General features: G+C 41.3%; 1 protein-coding gene across 2 annotated transcripts in view; it reads right to left on the reverse strand.

The window, feature by feature from the left end:
• The window catches only part of VTA1 (vesicle trafficking 1), a 194580-nt gene that overhangs the window by 19957 nt on the left and 151114 nt on the right, over window positions 1–23509 (reverse strand). For both annotated transcript variants that reach the window (XM_075862885.1, XM_075862886.1), the window contains exon 6: window positions 9424–9591. In XM_075862885.1, coding sequence (XP_075719000.1) covers window positions 9424–9591 — 168 coding nt within the window. The remainder of the gene's footprint in view (window positions 1–9423; window positions 9592–23509) is intronic.

A 23509-nucleotide genomic window follows, 5' to 3' on the forward strand; every position in this document is an offset into this window, starting at 1 on the left:
AAATGGTCATGGTAATGCTCTCCCCCTCTCTTACTTTGATTATATGCACGTTACAGCATGCTGCAGCTCCATCACAACATGCGGATTGCATGGCAGCGCAATATGACGTGTCATAGGAAGACAGAGGGGGACATGTCACTTGCCTGTGCCCAATGCACAAGTGATCAGCTTGATTTATGCAACATGTGATGAAAACCACATAGTGACATGCTATAATCCAATCTTCCCTTTAATATTTTTACAGGTGTCATTAAAAATATATAGAAAGTTACATTTATTTAAGATTATTATGAAAATGGAGATCTCATTATAATCCATCAGAGCACCACTTGCTCTTGAGCTGTATGTGGGATATCATTATAGACCACTGGGATACCACAGCCTCAGGCCTCATGCACACAGCCGTGCCCGTAATCACGGTCCGCATTTTTGGGGCCGTGCTTTCATACAAAGTATGGGAGCATTGCCGGTAAAAATTGAAATGAAGGACATGCTCCATAATTCCCGGCACGGTTCTACGGCACAGACACCCTTCCATAGCGATAGGTCAGCAATTACGGAGTTTTTTTCACGGTCGCGTGCATGGGGCCTTACTGATTTTGGGTCGTACATGCTGAACTAAATAAAAATCTGTACTGACAACAGATTCACTGTACAGTTTAGAGCCAATTGCACCGCGGGTGACAGTGGCCACGCAGCACGACTAGGCTAGCAAGGTTATAAAAGTGGGGGACCTCTGCTTTAGTGCAACAAGTTAAATAATCAACAGTTCTACTTAAATGAAGAATAACGGGTTAAATAATTCTAAACTTGTTTCTCTCTATACCACTAATTACTGTTCTTAAATTATACCGAAATGTACTCGTACATACTTGTCTCCCAGCGGTGGGTAACCTGGAAGCACAGATACAATTTACTTCGTTATTTAGCCAATAACACTACGTGCATGATAAAAGACGCCCTCGGGCCGCACCCCTAATTAACAATGGAAGTGAAATAAATATGACCTGAACTAGTACATTAAGTATTCTTTGTAGATATCAGAAGGATTTCCCTAAGATAAAGACATGTAGTATTGTAGTAGGGATCATAGCAATGATTTAAAGCATAAACACTGGATAAGGAAAGGAAACACCTTGCCCATTTATAAGCAAAATAAAAGGGATCATTAAAATGAAAAACCTAATGCCTTCCAATATATTTTGCCCCTGGCTAACACATTTCAGTACATTAAAAGCATGTAAAAGCAGTCTTTTTACTAATAGATGTATTAGTAGCTATGGATTATACAGGGGTTATGTTCGTAATGGAATAACTACTGAAAATACAAATGTGTCCACTTTTTTCTTGCCCTTCACCAGGTCCTATTAGGACAATGTCCTATCAAGCATAGAGCGTCAACGTTCTGGTGATACGCCAGTTATTCATTATTGTAAGGTGCTGTCAAGTCACCAGCTCCTGATGACCATGAGAACAGTATTTCTCTAGACTGTTGCGTCTTGTTTTTCAGACGGCATGCTCCTGATATGTGGCTGAATCTTGTTAGGCTTCGTTCACCCCTGCGTTGTGACATCCATTTTAGCGGATTCGTTGAAATAAAAGATAAAAAAACCGGACAGACTGACTGATGCCCGACTGAATGCAATGGAAGGTAAAATATGGGTTTTTATTGATGGATCAGTTTACCATATTGGTCCAAAAAACTGACTTTTCCTTCAGTTTGTGTCAGTCATCCGTTATACTCCGTTTTTATCTTTCCATTTTTCTTGCTTTAATTTTTAGTCTGCGCACATGCAGAAAAAAAACAGATCCGTTAAACGTAATGCATAACAGATACAAACAGAGGGCATATTAGTTTGTATCCGTCATCTATTGACTTCAATGTTAAAAAACCCCAAGAAAGGTCCTTTCCGTCAGGTTTCCGTAATTTTTGACGGAAACAATAGCACAGCAGACTACACTACTGCTTCAGTCACAAAAATGGAAACCTGACGGAACGGAGCCTAACTGAGCACAACTGATGCAAAAACAAAACCCAATGAAATCAATGAGTTTTTTTGACAGAAACGTTTACTTACGTTCTTGCGGTCCTCTGACGGTTCCGCTAGAGCTCTAGAGACTTCTATGAATGCATCCAAACATTAGCTCTGAAGGATATTCGCAAATATAAGCACAACATGTGCTCTACTACGTGAGGCCTATGTATAGCAGACTACAAAAGCTCCTTAACTCTGTAGTGGAACCAGGTTTGTTTGTTTTTTACTACATTTGCACAGTATATATATTTTTAAAGAGGCTCTGTCACCAGATTATAAATGCCCTATTATCCTACCTAATCTGAATGGCGCTGTAATGTAGAGATCGGTGGTTTTTATTTTGAAAAATTATCATTTTTTAGCAAGTTATGAACAATTTTAGATTTATGCCAATTAGTTTCTTAATGCCCGACTGGGCGGTTTTTAACTTTTGTCTAAGTGGGCGTTGTAAAGAGTCCATTTGTACTCAGCACAGCATGATCTCGCGAGATCGCGCTATGCTGTCACATACACCCACATTAACTTTACTGAAGTGTCTTGAGAGTGAATAGATCTCACCTCCAGCCAGGATGCGATGTCTATTCACACTCCTGATACTTCAGTAAAGTTTCTGTGTGACTTACTCACACAGCACAGCGTGATCTCGCGCTTGGTCAAAAGTAAAAAAATGCCCTGTTGGGAATTATAAACGAATTAGCATAAATCTAAAATTGTTCATAACTTGCTCAAAAATGATTGTTTTTCCAAAACAAAAACCACTGCTGTTATCTACATTACAGCACCGATCAGATTATAGGAGATAGAGCACTTATAATCTGGTGACAGAGCCTCTAAGTATTTGTTTTTGTGTCGAAATATTCTAAAAAGGCATAACGTTTTTATTTTTCTGCCAACGTTGCTGTATGAGAGCTTATTTTTTAGCATCACAAGTTTTAGCTTTTATTGGTACTATTTTGGGGTACATAGAACTTTTTATATTGGGCTTTTTAGAAGGTGGGATTAACAGAAAACAACAATTCTGGCATTGTTTTTTTAGCATTTTTTGTTATTTTTTTTACAGCGTTCACCATGTGGGTTACTATTTTATATTAATAGTAACCATGATCCCCCGCGATTGCATTGCAGGGGAACTGATTTGGTGACAAACGTAGCCACCTCCTTCTGAAACAACTTAGATGAAGCAGTCACTATTGACCGTGGCATTTAAGGGGTTAAATGGCCGGGATCGAAGGAGACTCTGATCCTGGCTGTTCAAGCAGGAGCCCGGCTGTTTTTAGACAGTCCTGGGTTTATGACCGTGCCATGAAAAGGCAGCAATGTGGCATAAGTTCCCATAATGACCGTCGTGAAAAGTAGTTATAAAGAAATGGGAATCAAATATAAAACTGTTCATCTTAAACATCTATAATCATTTGTGAAAGATGAAACATTCATTCGTCCCATTCACTACAAGAAAACATCAGCAGTTAACAAATCCTTCAACAAGAACGCCTACCTTTTCTTTACATTGAAGACTACTGACAAGAGAAGATAATTCCAGGAAAGGAAAAAAGCTGATAAATATTAACAGAAATGTAAACCAATCCCGCTTTGATATATGAAGATATGGTGTTATATGGGATAATGGTTCTCATAAACATACAGGATGAAATGCAGATGTCCTTTATAAAATGAATATCTTCTTCCACGCGGATACTACAAAACTGCATTGAAGATTTTTTTTGGGTTTAGAAAATACATGATCAAATGCTCCATTATGGAATTGAGTTCAGGACCCTCATCTATTAGGCAGAGCAGAGAGTAGCCACAAAGATAGTTCCTTGCTCTGGACGACCTGTCCATGAATCACATGCACAGCCTTTCAATTTCAATGAGAACTGTCTTTCATTTTCACAGTGGTGGTGCAAGGAAACTAAAAGGCAATGTACAACTTTGAAAATGTACGTACGTACGTACATACATACACGTACGTACGTACATACATACATACATACATATATATATATATATATATATATATATATATAGATATAGAAAACAGCATAGAACGTAGTAACGGCACCAGGACTCCAAGACAGATGAAAACCAGGGTGGATTTATTCACCTCAAGACACAGCAACGTTTCGGTTCAACATGAAAGGCTCCTGTTGAACCGTAACGTTGCTGTGTCTTGAGGTGAATAAATCCACCCTGTTTTTCATATGTCTTGGAGTCCTGGTGCCGTTACTACGTTCTATGCGGTTTTCTATCTAAAAAGAAGGGGAATTGATTCATCCCCTGGTGACGAGCACATGGCCTGATTTCTTGGATTTGTGGAGTGCTGTGTTTATTTTATTTTATTAACCTCTTCACGCGCTGCTCCGCAATAGTACGTCCTGCAGAGGGGTTAGTTCCCGCATCCAGACGTACTATTGCGGAATAGTAGTTCCCGGCGCACACTGTCCTAACGGGAACCGGGAGGACAGCTGTCCCCGACAGCTGACACTCCAGCCTTGCCGGTCAGCGGACCATCGCCGCTGATTTCGGCAATTAACCCCATAAATGCATTTAAGTGGTTTGAAGCACATTGGCAGCCCCCACGAAGTGATTGTGGGGGCTACCGATGCTTGTCATGGCAATCGGAGGTCAGACAATGACCTCCAGGTTGCCATGTACAGAAGCCTCGGTGGAGCAGCCTCCAGCCGGTCCTCCGAGGCTTCCTGTCAGTGTTACTGTCACGTCACAATGACAGTTAGAGTACATTACACTGTCTATTGTAATGTACTCTAGCAGCGATCAAAGCTGCAAGTCTAAGTGTCCCCTAGTGGGACAAGTGAAAAAAGTAAAAAAAATGATAATAAAAATGTTTTAAAAAAATTAAACAAACACTGCATTTTTTTCCTATAATAAGTCTTTTTATTATAGGAAAAAAATGAACACGTTAAAAAAAGTACACATATCTGGTATCACCGCGTTCGTAACGACCCCAACTATAAAACTATAATGTTATCTTTCCCACACGATGATACATTAGTATTGCAGCATATTGTACCCACGGATCCAATGATCGCTGGTACAAGTCCCCTAAGGGGACTAAAACGTGTAGCAGAATTAAAGTTATTAGTAGTGAGAAAGAAAAAAGTTTAAAGTTAAAAAAAAAACCTTTTCCCATTTTTCTTCAAAAGGTATCATACCTATTATACTTTTGTCTTTTTTGAAAAGTATTTAACATTTCCCATTTTTCTTCAAAAGTAATGTAAAAAAATAAACAGAATTGATATCGCTACGTCCGTAAAAGGCCGAACTATTACAATATACCATTATTTAACTCGCACGGTGAACACCGTAAAAAACGTAAATAATTTAAACTGCCAAAATCGCTGTCGTTTTCACCGCACGGCGAAAGCTGTAAAAACGAAAACCCCAAAAAAATGGAATCCGATTTTTTTCCTATATTTTCCTATTTTTTTTCATTTTCCCAGTACTTTTTATGGCACTTTAAATGGTATCAATAGAAACTACAATTCATCCCGCAAGAAATAAGCCCTCACATCACTCTACTGACGGAAAAAGAAAAAAGTTATGGCTCTTGGAAGGCGGGTAGTGAAAAACAAAAATAAGAAAGCAAAAAAATTGATCAGTCCTGAAAGGGTTAATTCATTTCTAATGAAAAAAATGTATGACCACATGTGGCGTATTTCCGTACCCGGGAGAAATAGCTTTACAGCAACATTTTAGTGGAAAAAAATTGTGATATTAATTTTCTCCGCCTAATTCTAATAAATTCTGCAAAAGACCCGTGGAGTCTAAATGCTCACTATAAACCTAGAAAAATTCCTTGAGGTGTAGTTTCCAAAATGTGGTCACTTTTGGAGGGTTTCCCCTGTTTTGGTCCCTCCAGGGTGTTGCAAACGCGACATGGAACCGAAAACCAATCCAGCAAAATCCATGCTCCAAAATCCAAATGGCGCTCCTTCCCTTCTGAGCCTTGCTGTGGGTCCAATCAGCAGTTTATTACCACATATGGGATATTGCCGTAATCGGGAGACATTGCTTTACATATGTTGGGGTGCATTTTCTTTATTATCTCTTGTAAATATTAAAAATTTCTATGTTTTTTCAGAAAAAAGTAGATTTAAATTTTTACAGACTAATTCTGATAAATTTAGCGAAAAACCTGTGCGGTCAAAATGCTAACTATACACCTAGATAAATTCCTTGAGGGGTGTAGTTTCCAAAATGGGGTCACATTTGGGGTGTTTCCACTGTTTTGGCACCACAAGACCTCTTCAAACCGGACAAGGTGCCTAAAATATGTTCTAAAAAAAAGGAGGTCCAAAATCCACTGGGTGCTCCCTTGCTTCTGAGGCCAGTGCTTCAGTCCTTTATCACACTAGGGCCACATGTGGGATATTTCTAAAAACTGCAGAATCTGGGCAATAAATATTGAGTTGCATTTCTCTGGTAAAACCTTCTGTGTTACAAAAAAAAATGTATTAGAAATGAATTTCGGCAAAAAAAATAAAATTTGTAAATTTCACCTCTACTTTGCTTTAATTCCTGTGAAACGCCTAAAGGGTTAAAACACTTTGTGAATGCTGATTCGAATACCTTGAGGGGTGCAGTTTTCAAAATGGGGTGACTTCTGGGGATTTTCTAATATATAAGGCCCTCAAAGCCACTTCAGATCTGAACTGGTCCCTGAAAAAATAGCCTTTTGAAATTTTCTTTAAAATATGAGAAATTGCTGCTAAAGTTCTAAGCCTTGTAAAAAACGATGCAAATATAAAGTAGACATATGGGAAATGTTAACTAGTAACTATTTTGTGTGGTATTACTATCTGTTTTACAAGCAGATACGTTTAAATTTAGAAAAATTCTAATTTTTGCTAATTTTTTCTAAATTGTGGTTTTTTTCAGAAATAAATACCAAAATTATCGACAACATTTTTTCAGTAACATAAAGTACAACATGTCACGAGAAAACAATCTCAGAATCGCTTGGATAGGTAAAAGCATTCCAACGTTATTACCACATAAAGTAACACATCAGATTTAAAAAAATTGGCTGGGTCCTGAAGGCCAAAACAGGCTGGGTCCTGAAGGGGTTAATATACAGAGGAGCTGTATCTAGCACTGAAACCTGTAAAATATAATTGCAAAGTTGCACTAATCACACTGATAGATATTTTTTTCTTTCAAAAGGTGTACATAGCCTTTAACGCTTACTTCTGGGTTCCCACACAGAAAACAACTGAACGCTGGGGGGGGGGGGGCTAGGTTATCACGTAGCTTATCGTTGGTAGTCCCTTTTAACAGAAAGTGATTTTCCTCTTTAAATTATTGAACTACAAAAACTCAAGGCATGCATCTATAGCAAGATGCGTCAATGGTTGCGTTCACACACGGAATCTCGAACCTTCGTCATACTCCTATATATACAGTCCTTTTTGGTTGTCAGCTTTAACCTTGTCCGTCAGGTACCGTATAGCAGCAGTCCATAGTCTCCAGGACAGCAGAATCTTGTAGAGAGGAGAGGTGCTTCAATAAACCATCCATTATTTATCATTTGCAGTACTCCCACGCTCAGTTCACTTATGCTAAAATGGACAGAAGCCCAATACATTGGGCATACCCATAAAATAGCTAATACATTACAATAAAGTACGGTATTGAAATAAACAAGGGAAACATTATTTTACAAAGTTATTAATCTTGACTCTTAGTGACTAGTTTAAGGTTTCGATTTGGTTGTACTAGGGCTGGGCAATTAATCGAAAAATAACCGAAAATCAGCACAGATAACGGACGTCATCTTCGCATTTCGGTTTTCTCTGTTCGGTTATTACATTTAGCCCAGCCTCTGCCGTCAGTAACTGTATGCTATCCAATTAGAATCACTATTTGATTAAGATATCAGCGATTCAGATTGGATAGCATACAGTTACCGAGTTTGGGATAGCCAATGGCAGAGCAGGCTCAATGTGACGGCATCGACGCTACTCCTCCAGAACGCCAAAAGCTATAGCTGCCTGGAGTGCAGGGATTATCAGTTACAGCACGTTCAGGCTGGCTGCTGGGGCTCAAGCAGACCCACCAAATCAGCCAGAGGGCCCTGCCTGGGCCAAGAGTGGTCCCCACCCCCGGCACAGTGCCGTCGCCGCACTATTTACAGTTAGCCCACTTTATTTTGGTCAGCCGTAGCCGCTCATCCCGCGGATAGTCCCCATAATTTCTGCTTTGTTCCGTCAGCTTCTTTTCTGCTGCCGTCGCCGGTCCCCATGCTTTCAGCTTTGTTTACAAAACCAAGCAAAAAGCATGGGGACCGTCCAGGGGGGGTGGGGAGGGGGTGAGAGGCGACCGCATCAGAGAGGAAGCTGATGGAACAAGGCAGAAAGTATGGGGACTGTTCGGGGGGGGGAGGGTTGAGCGGTGACGGTAGCAGAGAGGCAGCTGACATTGTACACCGAGCACGGCATGAACACCTCTGGCGACATACAGTATGTTATCCCTCCCTTATAAATTGCTACTCTTCAATGTTTGTGTACTTTTCTTGATGCTGAAAAGAAGCTGGGTAGAAGGACCTCGAAGATTAAGGCCTCATGCACACGACCGTGTTTTTGCGGCCGCAATTCCCCCGAAAATCCACGGGAGAATTGCGGCCCCATTCTTTTCTATGGGGCCGTGCACACGACCGTAGTTTTTGCGGTCCGTGCACGGCCCGGGAGCCCGGACCGCAGATCCGGGCCGTAATAAGACATGCCCGTTCTTTCTGCGGTCCGGGCTCCCGGGCCGTGCACGGACCGCAAAAACTATGGCCATGTGCATGTCCCACGATTTGCGGGCGGCCTGTGGCCGACAGTCCGCAGCCGGCCGACCCGAAAATCACGGCCGTGCACACGGCTACGGTCGTGTGCATGAGGCCTTAGAACAAACTAGTCAGGATGAACCCGACTTTGAGATGCCTCAGCCAAGTGTTAGTGGAATGGTATACTATTGTATATAATATATACACCATGAGCCTGCCTGCTGTATAATATATATGCTGTTTGTATACCCCCTGGCTCTAAACCTTCTGTATACTAGTAGCATACAGCAGACTCAGGGGGTATATTATATACTAGTAGTATACAGCAGGCTCAGGGGATAAATATGAATTCAATGGCATAGCATGCAAATAGGGGCGTGTCATGCAAGAAGGGGTGTGGCCTAAACACTAGTTCAATAATCGTAATCGAGGTTACATGTTCAATTAATCGTGATTTTGATTTAGGTCATAATTTCCAGCCCTAGGTTGTACTGAAATAGGGATCTAATCTTTGTGTTTTGCCTTTCGTTTTGCCTAAAGCTTTACAACTCAGCAGCTACCAAAAAAACTGTGTGCCCAGTATTTTAAAAAGTTTCTTACCAGTACCATGAGGGACTTCTGCCGGTGTGTTAGCTGGAGCATGTGCCCCAGGCGGAATCTGGATTCCAGTGTAGTTTGAAGTTGGCATGTTTCCCGGTTGGTATGTGGATGATGACCTCTCAGGGGCTTGATTGCTTGAATATGATGTGCCTTCATCATCTTCTTCATCTGTACAAGGATATGTAGATCTAGTTAGCGATCAATACTGAATGAAAATATCGATTATAAAAGTTTATATGCATTGCTTTTTATTGCAGATTCTAAACAACAGGTTCAGCAAGATATTTATACTGAAGTAACCAATGCAAATAGCAAAGCAGTATACCTTACATCAAAAAGAATGACAATGAACTGGACAAGTTCAAAGTGGTGTGGCACCCGTGGGACAAGTATTGGATACAGGAATCTCTAGATTAGGTCGTTGGTTGAGCTCAGACTATCCCTCCCCCCCCCTTTTAATCCCCTGTGTCTTCTCCCTGATGTCTTGTTTGTCTATTGAAATTTACTGTTTTGGCATGTGAATTGCATGGCCCCCCCCATGCAGCTCTAAGCCATATGTATATTTTTAAAATTTTCAATAAAAACACAGTTGAAACCAAATGGCCCTCCTACCCTTTTTAGCCCCATCATGTGCCCAAACAGCAGTTTACTGCCACATATGAGGTATTACTGTACTCAGGACAATTTGCATAACAAATTGTGTGGTGTTTTTCTTCCTTTTTCTATTATGTGAAAATGAAAAAATTGGAACTACATATTATTGGAAAAATATACATTTTCAATTTTCACAGCCAAATTCTAATAAAACATATAAAACACCTAGGAGTTAAAACGCCAACTAGAACCCTAAATGAATGCCTTAAGTGGTGTAGTTTCCCGGGGGGTTCCTCTGAACTGGTACCTCAAGGACTCTGCAACCGCAACAATGTTCTCAGAGACTAATTCAGCAAAATCTGTGCTCCAAAATCTAAATCTTTGATACATTTGGTGTTTTTCACAAATAAACATAAATTTACCATTAACATATATTACAATGTTTAAAGAAGGAACAATCTCAGAATCACTTGGATAAGTAAGACAGGCTGAGTTCACACAGGACGGATACGCTGCGTAAAAGCACGCAGCGTATCCGTCCTGTGTGCCACAGGGAATTCCGGGCGAAAAACTGAACTAAACCGTGGGTCAGTTATTCGCCTGGCCAATGCGGAAAACTGCAGCACTAGCAGGCTGGCCTCCTGGGATCACGTCTCATCCCAGGAGACCGCTGCAGCCTGTGAGTGGCTGCAGCGGCGGTCACCTGGGATGAAGAATCACCCCAGGTGACCGCCGCTACAGCCTGTGATTGGCTGCAACGGCCACATGGGATGAATCGCCATCCCAGGAGGTCACGCTGGAGGGAGGAACACAGACTTCTGGGTAAGCATCAGGCTTTTTTTTTTTCTGAGTTGCGTTTTTTGCGGCGGCATCGCTGCGAACGTGCCGCAAAAAACGCAACAACTGCTATTTGTTGCGGGATTTAGCTCCCCTTTGAATTCAATGGAGAATTCTCGCAACAAATAAACTGCTTTTACGCAAATACAATTGACATGCTACGGAATAAATTTCCGCAGCACAGGTCAATTTCGGAGCGTTTTTCGCAGCGTGTGGATGAGATTTGTTCAATCTCATCCACTTTGCTGCTACTGTATTCTGCTGCGTTTTTCCCGTCCGCAATTCCAGACGAAAAAACGCAGCAATTCAGCAACGTGTGAACAAGCCCTTACAAAGTTATTTCTACATAAATTGACACGTCAGATTTGAAAAATGACGCTGTCAGAAAAGGCCAAAAAGGGGTTAATCTATCTGTGCCTCAAGCGCAAACCATAAAAGTATCTTGCTTTTTTTAAGTGGATAATATCCTCATGATCAAATAAATATAGTATTATATGCAAAACAAGTTTGTAATACCAAATCTTGAACTCTTACTATACATAATAACTGCATAATCCATCCAAAATCCACAGAAAGTTTTTGCTGTACGAGTGCTGGAATTTGGTGGATACCTGTAACATGAGTAGTCACAGCTGGGATTTAACATTTTTCTGTAATGTTTGATGTGCTTGTGTATTTTTTAAATGCCACTAAATAGAAAAATAGACCAGTGTTTTAATGTGAAACAATGACTCCCCAGATCGTAATATTTATAGAGAAAACTGTCCATGATCCGGAACAAAGAGGGCAAGTGCCTACAGGACTCCGTTATACAGGAAAGCATCTGCAAGTCAGTGATATAATACATAATCACAAAAAATAATATTGTTATAAGGGAATTTTCCGTGTGTACATTAAACATGGCTTTGGTTTGCCTGTGCTCTTTCGTCCCACACATCCTCTTTTTCTCTTTATTCTAGTTCAAGCGCCTATATTTTTTTTTAATGGAAATTGATTTATTTAGTATAATTGTTTAAAGGGAGTCTGTCACCAGAATGTCCATATTAAACATTTAGGGGCAACGGTGACGCCCTCACTGTACCTAAATGCTCATTAGCATAAAGTTAATAAAACAGATTTCTCTACAAAGGAGGCAGTAAGCAGAAATTGAAAATAAACGCTAGAAACAGGTTAGTCTCCTCTACAATACTGTTACTAGTTTAATATGGACATTCTGGTGACAGACTTCCTTTAAAAAAATATATATACATGTAGAGAGCTCAAAAGTGTTTTTCAACTTCTCAAACAAAACTGTAATTCAGCTCCTTATCTGTAAAACCATGAAACTGTAATACACTCACCTTTTAACACCTTAACGACCGCCCACCGTCTTTTGACGGGAGGCGGTGCATGTCCTAAGTCTACAGCGATGTCTCTTGGCGTCGTTGTAAATTAGGCTGACGAGCGCTCCTGTGAGCGGTCATCCTCTAAGCAGGAGCTGTAACGAACACCTCCTGAACTTAGAGGAGCCTGCTGAATACAGCTGGGATCGGAAAACATTCGGACCCCAGCTGTTTACCCCTTTGATTGCCGCGGTCCGTGACCGTGGCAAGATCAAAAGGTAACTCCCCACTCTGATCTCGATTAAACACCGGGGAATCCCTCTGCAGTCAGCCCTGGGGACCTACAAAGGACCCCAGGGCTGTCTGTTCCGTTTGCCTGCTGTTTGGGCCCACTATGTGCTGCCCCAACAGCAGCATGTATCATAGTGACACAGTATAATGTATTAGCATATAGGAGCATGCTAATACATTATACTAAGTAAAAAATAAAGTTATAAATAAAGTTATCCCTTAATGGGATTAAAAAAAAAACAAATAAAAAAACTAAGTCCAAAAAAAAACTTATCACTTTGCATAAAATATATTTTATTGCCTCTACACTAAATAAAAACCTAAAACCTACACGTTACATATCTAAACGACCATAAGAACCTGAAGAATTAATCTAACAGGTTATTTTGTGTAAAACGTGAAAGGGATAAAAAAAAATCTTTTTTTCTTATATTCAGGCTATAAAAATATTTTTTTCCATCCTTAAACTACGAAAAAAAAAAATACTACCATTTCTCCCGCATAAAACAGGGCCTCATACGGCCTCGTCAATGAAAAAAAAAAAATGTTATAGCTGCTGAAATGCAGAGGTAAAAACGGAAAAAATGTAGATGGTCATTAAGACCTTTTGAGGCCTGGTCAAAGGGAATGTGTTGCCAGCAAAACATGTTTTTTTTTTTTAGTTAAACAATTAGTGTATAGGTGATTAAACATTGTTCTAATTTTTTTTATTTTTTTCACGAGTCAGGAAATATTATAAATTGGATTCAATTTATAATATTTCCCAGCACTGGTCACTAGATGGAGCAATTCCCAAAATTGCAGCATTGCATGTGGTAAAGCAACCACATTGCTTTATGCTGCAAAATTGGGAAAAAATCCCTCGCTCTAGTGAGCTCTCAGAATCCCCCCCTCCTTTATCCTGGCTAGTGCCGGGAGAAACGAGGGGTTTGAACGGTCTAACCTCCTACACTGTGTGGCGCCATTTTTTGAGCTAACACACAGTGTAGAAGGTTTACATACACTAGTAAAACACACTGAAACACGAACATACATAGAAATCACTTACCTGCTCCAGTCGCCGCCGCTCCCTCCGGTCCGTCCGCTCCGTCTGCTGCCGCTGCTCCATGTACACAAGTCCGGAAGCCGCGACCGGAAGTAGTAATCTTACTGCCCGGCCGCGACTTCCGGTCCACAGGAAAATGGCGCCGGACGGCGCGCATTTCAAATCGGACTGTGTGGGAGCGGCGCATGCGCCGTTCCCACACACACGGCGTACACCATAGTGGATGGAACGGGCCCCGTTCGCAGTCCCTATGGGACTGGAGCTGCCGTATTCCATGTCTGTATGTGTCGTTAATCGACACATACAGAAATGGAAAAAAAAATGGCAGCCCCCATAGGGAAGAAAAAGTGTAAAAATAGAAAAAAGTAACACACAAACACATATAAACGTTTTTAATAAAACCCTAACATAAAACTGATATAAAAAAAATAAATTTTGGTGACACTGTTCCTGGAGCTAAATCCTGCACCATGTCACCTCCGCTATTGCTTTGGTCTTAAGCCAGGGCTTGTTTAGTTGTGTCCATATGTGACCGAGGCAGGCAATCATTAGTTGTTGCAGTGCTGTCAGTTTAGACTGCACATCACCACTGCAGAGAGCAATGGCCTGCTGCGGTCACATGCATGACATGTCAGTGCGCTGCCAAACAATACAAGACCTGGCGGAGGACCATAGCAATCGCAGTGAAATAAAAGCAAAAAACTAATTCTTTCAAATGGACAACTACCAAATGTGACATACAAGAGGAACTGTTTTACATGCAGATGTTGCCACGGATTGCACTCCTGAATTGCAAGTAAGAAGAAAAAAAAAAAACATCGCTCTTTTAAAAAAAAAGAAAAAAAAAAAAAAAAAAATCAGGATTGAGAAGGAAATTATTCACAATCATTTAGTGCAAGGATCCTGCATATGGCAGTCCAGATCTGTGCTTCCTATACCCCTGTAAGTATGACTTAGGAATGAGAGAGAGTAGGATAGAGAGTCTAACTCTAGGTCATTTTTAGGATTTAAGTAGAATTGTGCGTTAATTTTAGCTATAGAAATTAAAGGCTATGGAAATCTTTAAAATGGAAAAAAAATATTTTTATGTACGTTAGTGGTTACCCGGAGGTAAAAAAAAAGTTGCATTAAGTTTTAGGCTGCAATCTTCATTCGTTCATTTATTTTAGACCATCTTGATATTTGGTTTGTAAACTGCTCTAGTTTCAGACTTTTCTCCTGTGGTTGTGTCCCTCCCACTAATACATACTGGATGTGAGATCTGTGTGTCCAGGATGCTGTTGCCTTCACTAGCTCTCATGTATTAGCACAGCTTTCTCTCTGCACTAGCCTGGGTCATTCCCGCTGAAGACTTTCCCCCCTCTCCACTCTCTGATCTGCCATGTACAACCTGATTATGTGAGCCTGTCAGGAGAAGTGGACTGACGGATTTGAGTTAGGCCCTCTTCACATCATGTTTATGCCCTACATTTAGTGTGTACATCATGAAAGCCCCCTGACTTACACGCTAAATGTATCCGTAGGGCTGCATTAGCCTGACAGTATCCTTTTGGCCTTCTTCAGGCTGGTATACATCTTATACCCATTTTTATTTTTTTTGAAAGATGGAATAGCATTGTAGACAACGCAATTCCATCCTGTGGGATTCTGCAAAAAAAGTATTCCACATGGTTTATGGTTTATTTAACATGGTAGCATATGGGTGACAGATGCCACTGTATGGCATCCATCACAGGTATACGTTAAATGTATACAGATGTAGCCGTCTTTACCTTGACTTTTAAAGCATTAAATAAACAATGGCTAGATCTTGACTTTTGCAATTACTTTTCAATGGCTTTTGTTGTGTGATATCACGATGCAGCAAGTTATCAGAATCAAGTTAAAGATCGCTACATCCGTACGTCAGGGAGTTTCCCCAGGGCTGGAGTTTTACGAAGAGCATTAGGTAGAGCTCTGCCCGGGCGGGCTTCCAGCCCTGGGGAAGTTCCTGACACTACTGTCTATGGACAGGGTTGTAAAAAGCTTACCTAAGACTGGAGTCTCTGTCCAGAGTGCTACCACTGCTCTGGTCCGGGACTACCTAAACAGAGGGATACATTTGAGTCTTTCGTAGGTGGTATATGTCGGAAATCCGACGTATACCTCAGACGGAAGGAAAAAAAACTTGATGTAAAGGGGCCTTAGAAGCAGCAGTAGTCAGTTATTTACAGGAGCTGCACAGACACTGAGGCAGCAAAACGGTAGGTTCACTTTTAATGACGGCTATTTAAAAAGTTGCTTAAGTTCGCATTTAGAAAGCAAATGAACAATAAAAATAAAATACAGTGCAAAAGCTCAGATACTGTACACACTAGAACCAGTTCAGCCCATGAATGAAAGCTAAATTGTCTCGTCTTTTCCATCTCTGCTTAGTGCGCATAGATTATGCATGTGCATTATTTATTTCCTATTTCTATTTGTGTTTTCCATCTAAAAAGCCTTTGTCAAAAGGAGTTCTCCAATTCCCACACAATTTAGTAATGTTGGACATACTTGTGTCTGAACAGTAATTCACTCCAGAAGTTAATTATACCTAAATCATCATCTCTACATTTTAATGAAACCCAAATGTAATTTAGACCAAAACAATAATGTAAATTATGCTCTCCAAAAACATGTATGTGTATGTTCTTACTCAGGGTCCATGTCTTTATGAAAAATCCCAATTTTACACTGTTACTGCTCAAAATGACTTCATCTACATTTAACCTAAACCTTTCAGAAGAGGAAACAGGGCTTCAAAGGGAAATGACAAATGTAATCATTTCTATGGCTCCAATTAGGTTTACTCTTATTGGAAACACATTTACCTACAGAGATATATGACTGTGTAAATGAAAGTCGATGCTTGTGAAGACATACAACGATTAGATTTAAAGGATTAGTCTTTATGACAGGAAGTCAATGCTGAACTAGTTAGATTAGGTTTCTACTTACTATATGTAGAACTACTTAAAACGATAGCTTCCAAATCAGCCCCGCTCTTTTCCAATTAAAAATATATTTTTATAAATTTAAATGCTTCATCACCTGTAAAATAAGAAGATCCAGATCATTTTAACCCCTTAAGTACCAAGCCTATTTTGGCGTTAAGGCCTTCAGGAATTCTGTTTTATTTTTGCGTCGCTGCATTCTGATATTTATATATTTAGTATACCGAAGCATTATTGCCGGTCAACGTAAAACTGACAGGCCGTGGCCGCCATGGCAATGATGAGTGACAAAAGGAGTCCCCTCCCCCTGTCAAATCACTTAAAATCCACGGTCAATAGTGACTGCGGCATTTAAGGGGTTAAATAGCCAGGATCAGCGTTATATTCAATCTCGCTCGTTGCAGCAGGAGCCCGGCTGTGAGTCAATGCCGGACTCCCGCTGTAATCACTTGGACACCGATCCTGTGTCTGCATGATCACCATGACTTATCATCAGCAAAACCATTAGTTACAGTGATGGTGGCTTGAGGGGTTAATGAGGGATGATTTAATAGTGAAAGACTTCCATCTCATCTGCAAGGAAGATCTGTGTAGGACTTCTAGGGTGGTCTCAACACTGGTGGAAGTCATATGTTTTCTTACTATTATTGGTCATGAAAAACATCTAAGTGTAGAACATCCACAACATTGCTTTTTTAGATTTTTAAATAAAAATGTTTTTTTTGTTCAAGGGTTAATTTGGCATCAAAGGGCTAACACAGGTCTTAACAGTTATGTTCAAATCTGGTAGATTTGTTGCAGGCTGTTCCATAAGAAACCGTTCTGTAACAAATCTGCAGCATTTGAACATACATTAATAAGTTAGAGCGGTAGTCTCAAAGAAATCCCCTGTCCTTATGCCCTATTAGGCCTCATTCACACGGCAGGGTTTCCCGGCCGTTCATAAATCGGCCGGCACCCGGCTGCATTAGGAATAATAGACCCCTAATGGGGCTATTCACATGACCGATTTTTTGACGGCCGGGAAAACCGGCCGTCAAAAAATAGGACATGCTCTATCTTCGCCCGGGTACCCGGCCCCCATAGAAGTCTATGGGGCCGGGTAATACACGGCCATCACCGGGATGTGTCCCGAGTGATGGCCGGGTTTTCCGGAGCTTGCGCTCTATCTCCTCCTCCTCACAGCGCAGAGTGCATGTGAGGAGGAGGAGTTGATGCCATTCTGACGAATGGCATCGCTGTACACTGTGTGGCAGGGCCGGGGTGTACAGCAGGTGGAAGGGAGCGCTGCGCTGGCTCCCTTCCCCTGCTTGAAAAGCACCCTGGCCCGGCGACACCTTCGATGGCACCGCTAGCAGCTGCAGCTGCTGCTGCGGCTGCTACTACTGTAGCGACGCCGCTATAGCAGGTATCTCCCCGCTCTGCTATGTGCTAGCCGCACTTTAGCTCCTTGAAGGAGCGGAATCCCCGTGTTTTCGGGGATTCCGCTCCTTGACAGAGCGCTTGATGTCTCTGTCCATATCTGGGCAGTGACATCAGGGGAAACTCCTGAAGCGGAATCCCCGAACACATGGGGATTCCCCTTCAGGAGTTGCCGCTGATGTCACTGTCCGGATCTGCCCGGCCCGGCACGGATGCAAAACTTAATGCAAACCGGCCGGGCAAAATGGCCGATTTTACCGGCCGACACTCGGGCTCGGGAACGACCTCGTGTGAATCCCGCCTTAGGGCATATGGATGTCGTAGAGGGTGGTCCCTGCTTGGGACACCCTCTATGAGCCAAAATGGAGAGATACTCTGAGAAAATGCCTTGCGATCTGGTGATTTTAAGCCATATAATACTAGATTTTCCCTGCAGCGGTTATTGTATGGGAAATTTCTGACTGGTTTGCGACTTACCCAGGCAAAAATCAGCTCTTATCTCCTTTAATGAGCAGTCTTTTTGCACTGAGCAATTTCTTATACCAATCCTATTCTTGCTGTCAAAATTACCAAAACCTCAAACAACCCCATTAAAAAGTTAGAATCTCTTGGAAAACATATCCGTCAAAGCAGTCATGGCTCCATTATAAATGGAAGCTATGATGCCAGTGGCGTACAAAGAAGAGTGGGGCCCTATAGCAAAGATAAAAATGGGAACCTTATTATGGTTGCCAGGTTTTGCCACAAAATATCAGGCGTTCTAGTGCGATATGCACAATGACTTTTTAGTGAAAAAAACAACAAACTATAGACATATACACTAACTCAAGTTCAATGCAAAAAAAAAAAAAAAAGAAGAGCACAGCGCAGCTCTATAGATGGTCTGAAATGTCTAAATATGTTCCCCATACATGTGGTGACCATAATAATATTCAAGCAAATTAGGTTCAGTGGAACCATATATTGCAACAGGGGTCATAGATCAAACTAGCCTAAGACGCTCTCACAGTGGGGAGCAGCGTAGTGCGTCAGCGGGCCCTCTATACAAACAAAGCGCATACATTGGGACCTGCCCTGTCTCGAGATCGGAGGTCCCCTGACCCTGTCCCCGCCTGGTAAGATGGCCGCCGCATACAGGTGGGGAATCTGTGCACAGGTCCTCAGGGTTACGGAAACAGCAGAGCCCGCTGAGCTACACAGTTTCGATAACTCCCACAGAAGCTCGGCTATTTTCAGTTATCCCAGCCACCTTGCAATTGACTCTCCGTCTAAATCCTGCAGCCAGCGCCCATCTTTCCAGGATTGGGACGGGGAAAACCTCTGTTTTATTAGATAGGTGTGGGTCCCAGAGTTGGGACTCGCAACTATGAGACATTTATTGCATATACTATGGGTATACCATATTTGTCTGAGATCGGAACACTCCTTTAATTAACCATACAGAAAAATGAAACATCTATATCAGTTAAAATGTTCCTTAAAAATAAATCATTATTTATAGACGAGTATGTGTAGAATAAAAGCAAAATGTTTGACCCATGTTACTATGCCGAGTGAAGATGAAAAAAGTAATTAATCTTCAATTTCTTCTTGCAAAGCAGCTAGTTCATAGCCACTTGGAAGATGTGTCCGAATGTCAACAACGGTTTATATGAAGACCATACAAGAAAAAAATAAATTATTTGACTATGACAAGATGTCAGCAGCAATAAGTCGAATAAAGAGGGGGTTCTTGTGCTCTTTTATTAAACAGCTTCAAATTTTGTATGGCAAGTTCAGGAAAAATATGTTTTTTGTGTCATTTTACAGCAAGCACTCAGGCTTCTGGACCAAGGTACACCTGAAGCTGACCTCGGTGAAGGATTAAGCTGTGCCATTCTGTTTGGTTTTCCATGGATTAGTGGTACACTGACAACACGAGCCTCCTCGCTCAGCTCAGGGCAGGGCCATGCTCACACAGAGAACATCTTTGTGGCTGTGAAAACATTGGCTGGAGCTGGAGTGTGGTTTCAAGAAGCACATGGGAAATAGTACTTTTGATGGTAAGAAAGAGCAGTAAGTTTAGTATATTTAAACATTATTGCTTCACCCTGGTTTGCTTATTTTCATCCGTTGTTTACATACGGAAATGGCTTGCAGATTAGAATGAATATAGTACAATAACAACACTGTTTCAACATAAAATAATTCTGAACCTTCGGTACCCATAATATTTTGCTACACACTGGTCCTAAATCTGCCGAACATTAGAAGTTCATGGCAAATATAAACATAATACAACCTAAGAAAAATCTCTTAAAACATAGAGAAAGAGGTGTGGGAAGATACTCTGCCGAACATCGGACTGTAGGACTTCAGATTAAACGGGATTGATATTTTGTTCATTGTATCGTTTCTATGTCAACGCATTTATTTCGCCTTATTACATCCAGCAGGCTATAAAGTGCCTCCAGACTTAAGTCTAACGTCACACTACCTATGCCAATACTGGATTCAATAACTTAAGATAGAGTTTCAAAAGTATATATCGCATACAGAGATCATTAATATTCCCTATTCATAATTTGAAGATTAAATGTGTATTTGTGGCAACAAAATAAAGGATGGTCACAATGCTTCATTGGCTTATGCTGCTGTCTTTTACCCTTCACGTACTGACGGTCTGGTCACAGTGGGTAGAGAACATGTAACTTATTTCCCAGTCAGAACTTATATCTGGTTCATATTAATAGATGAAGTTAAAAAAAAAACATTAACAAAATCAACTATAGATAGTTTCATGGTGCTTTCCTCTGGCACCAAACTCTAAGTTCTTCTAGTTTGTAAGGTCTTTATCTCAGGCTACGAGAGCTTGGTTGTCTTTTAACCCCTTAATGACCAGCCTATTTTGGACCTTAATGACCAAGCTATTTTTTACGTTTTTCAATCGTCGAATTCCAAGAGCTATAACCTTCTTATTTTTGCGTCGACACAGCTGTATAAGGTCTTGTTTTTTGCGGGACAAGTTGTATTTTTTAATAGCACCATTTTAAGGTACATATTATTTATTGATTAACTTTTATTAACTTTTTTTTGGGGGGGGGGAATAGAAAAAAATCTGAAATTTCGCCACTCTTTTTTGCGTCCTAAATCTACGCCGTTTACCGTGTGGTATAAATAACACAATAACTTTATTCAGCGGGTTGTTACGATTGCAACGATACCAAATTTGTATAGTTTTTGTATGTTTTACTACTTTTACACAGTAAAAACGCTTTTTTTTCTAAATGATTTGTTTTTGTGTCTCCATATTTGAAGAGCCGTAACGTTTTTATTTTTTCACCGGTGCGGTTGTATGAGGGCTTTTTTTTTGCGGGACGACTTGTAGTTTTTATTGGTACCATTTTGGAGTAGATGCGACTTTTTGATCACTTTTTATTAAATTTTTTTAAAGTCAGTATTCACAGAAAACAGCAATTTTTCCATAGTTTTTCATTATTTTTTTTACGGCGTTCACCGTGCGGGTTAAATAATGTAATACATTTATAGTCGGGGTCGTTACGGACGCGGCGATACCAAATATGTGTAACTTTTTAACTTTATTTTATTTTTTTAATAGTAAAGCAGTTTGTAAGGGGAAAAGCTGTGTTTTTCATTTTTTTCACATTTTTTTTAAAATTAACTTTATTAAACTTTTTTTTCACTTTTTTATTAGTCCCATTAGGGGACTATAATATGCGATTCTGCGATCGCATTTATAATACACTGCAATACTTTTGTATTGCAGTGTATTACTGCCTGTCCGTTTAACACGGACAGGCATCTGCTAGGTCATGCCTGCGGCATGATCTAGCAGGCATTCACTCCAGGCAGCCTGGGGGCCTTTATTAGACCCCCGGCTGCCATTAGAGACACAGACACTCGGCGATCGTATCGCCGGGTGTCGGTGGGAGAGAGAGGGAGCTCCCTCCCTCTCTCCAAAACCACTCAGATGCGGTGCTCGCTATTGAGCACCGCATCTGAGGGGTTAAACGTGTGAGATCGATACTAATATAGATCTCACACGGCAGAGCAGGGACGCTCCCAGCCCTCAGCTGCCTCTAGCAGTTGAGAGCAGGGAGATCTGACAGCTCCCTGCTCTGTAAACTTATTCCGATGCCGCGACGTAAAAAGTCTATGGCATCGGAATAAGGCCCGTTAGTGACCGACGTAGAAACACGATGGGCCGGTCACTAACGGGTTAAACTAAACTTTTCACCTGATTGCCTATCCAGCCCTGGGCTTCTTTTATATATATATTGTACTCACTTTCCTGTAGTCCAGCCTCCGGGCTGCTTCTGATCAGGCACCATCTTTAAAGGGAACTAGGATCTTGTTAGGCTCTATTCACACAACAGGCTCTGAGTATCGGCCGATAAAAACGGCTGTTTTGGTCCGTTTTCGCTTCCGTTTTGCATCTGCTCCGGGCCGTGTTTCCGTTTTTAAGGGCCGATATTGACCCATTTTGCATCCGTTTCTTGCCCTGTCCGTTTTAAAAACGGATAGATTTAATTTGTACATTTTTTGCCACACACTTCCCTCTGTAGATAATGCCACACATTGCCCTCTGTAGATAGTGCCACACAGCCCCTTGTAGGTAGTGCCACACAGCCCCCCTGTAGGTAGTGCCACACAGCACCCTTTTACATAGCACCCCCCATAGATGGCCCCCCCCCTACCTTCCTGTAGATAGCTCCACTGTAGGGGACCATTCCAGGAGAAGACCCTGACTTCAATGTTCATATATGGAGAGTGAAGTCAGGGACTTTTCCTGGAGCGGAAACACTGGCCACAGCGCCGGGGATTCTGCTTCAGAAGTCCCTTTACGTCACTGTGTCCATATATGGACAGTGAAGTCAGGGACTTCTCCTGGAACGGAAACACCGGCCACAGGGAACGGCGCCAGTAGAGGTCCCGGACATGACTGTCCATATATAGACAGTGAAGTTAGGGACTTCTCATGGTGATGAATCCCCGGCCACAGCTTCGGCAACGCTGTGGCCGGGGATTGGGGATTCCGCTCCGACAGGGAGCAAAAATAAAAAAAAATCTCCTCCTCACATGCACTTCGCACTGTGAGAAGAAGAGAGCGAACGTGCGGCAGAAAGCTTGGCTGTGCTTTACACAGCCCCATAGATGGGAGCCGTGCGGCCGAGAGAACGGCCGAAAATAGGGCATGCACCATTCTTTAACAGCCCGGTTAACCGGGCCGTCAAAAAAATCGGCCGTGTGAATAGCCCCATTTGGGGTCTATTGTTCCTACTGCGGCCGTCACAAAATGGCCTTCACACGGCTGGGAATCCCTGTCGTGTGAATAGGGCCTTACAGTCAATTTGGTTAATACAGGGTTTGCTGGCATCCGTTTGAAAATGGATCCGGCATAGCTGTCATGGCTCCATTATAAAACGGAAGCAATGACACTAATTTGAACAGAGGCTTATGCATTCATATCCAAAATTGGAAAAAAAAAAAAAAATAAAAAAATAAAAAAAATCGAGATAGCGATGAAATGTCATAACTTGAATAGTAGCTGAATTATAACCTTTCAATAAATGTTTATTAATCTTTAAAAAATATACAAC

This window comes from Rhinoderma darwinii, chromosome 4 (genome assembly GCF_050947455.1).
Source record: "Rhinoderma darwinii isolate aRhiDar2 chromosome 4, aRhiDar2.hap1, whole genome shotgun sequence".
Taxonomy (NCBI): domain Eukaryota; kingdom Metazoa; phylum Chordata; class Amphibia; order Anura; family Rhinodermatidae; genus Rhinoderma; species Rhinoderma darwinii.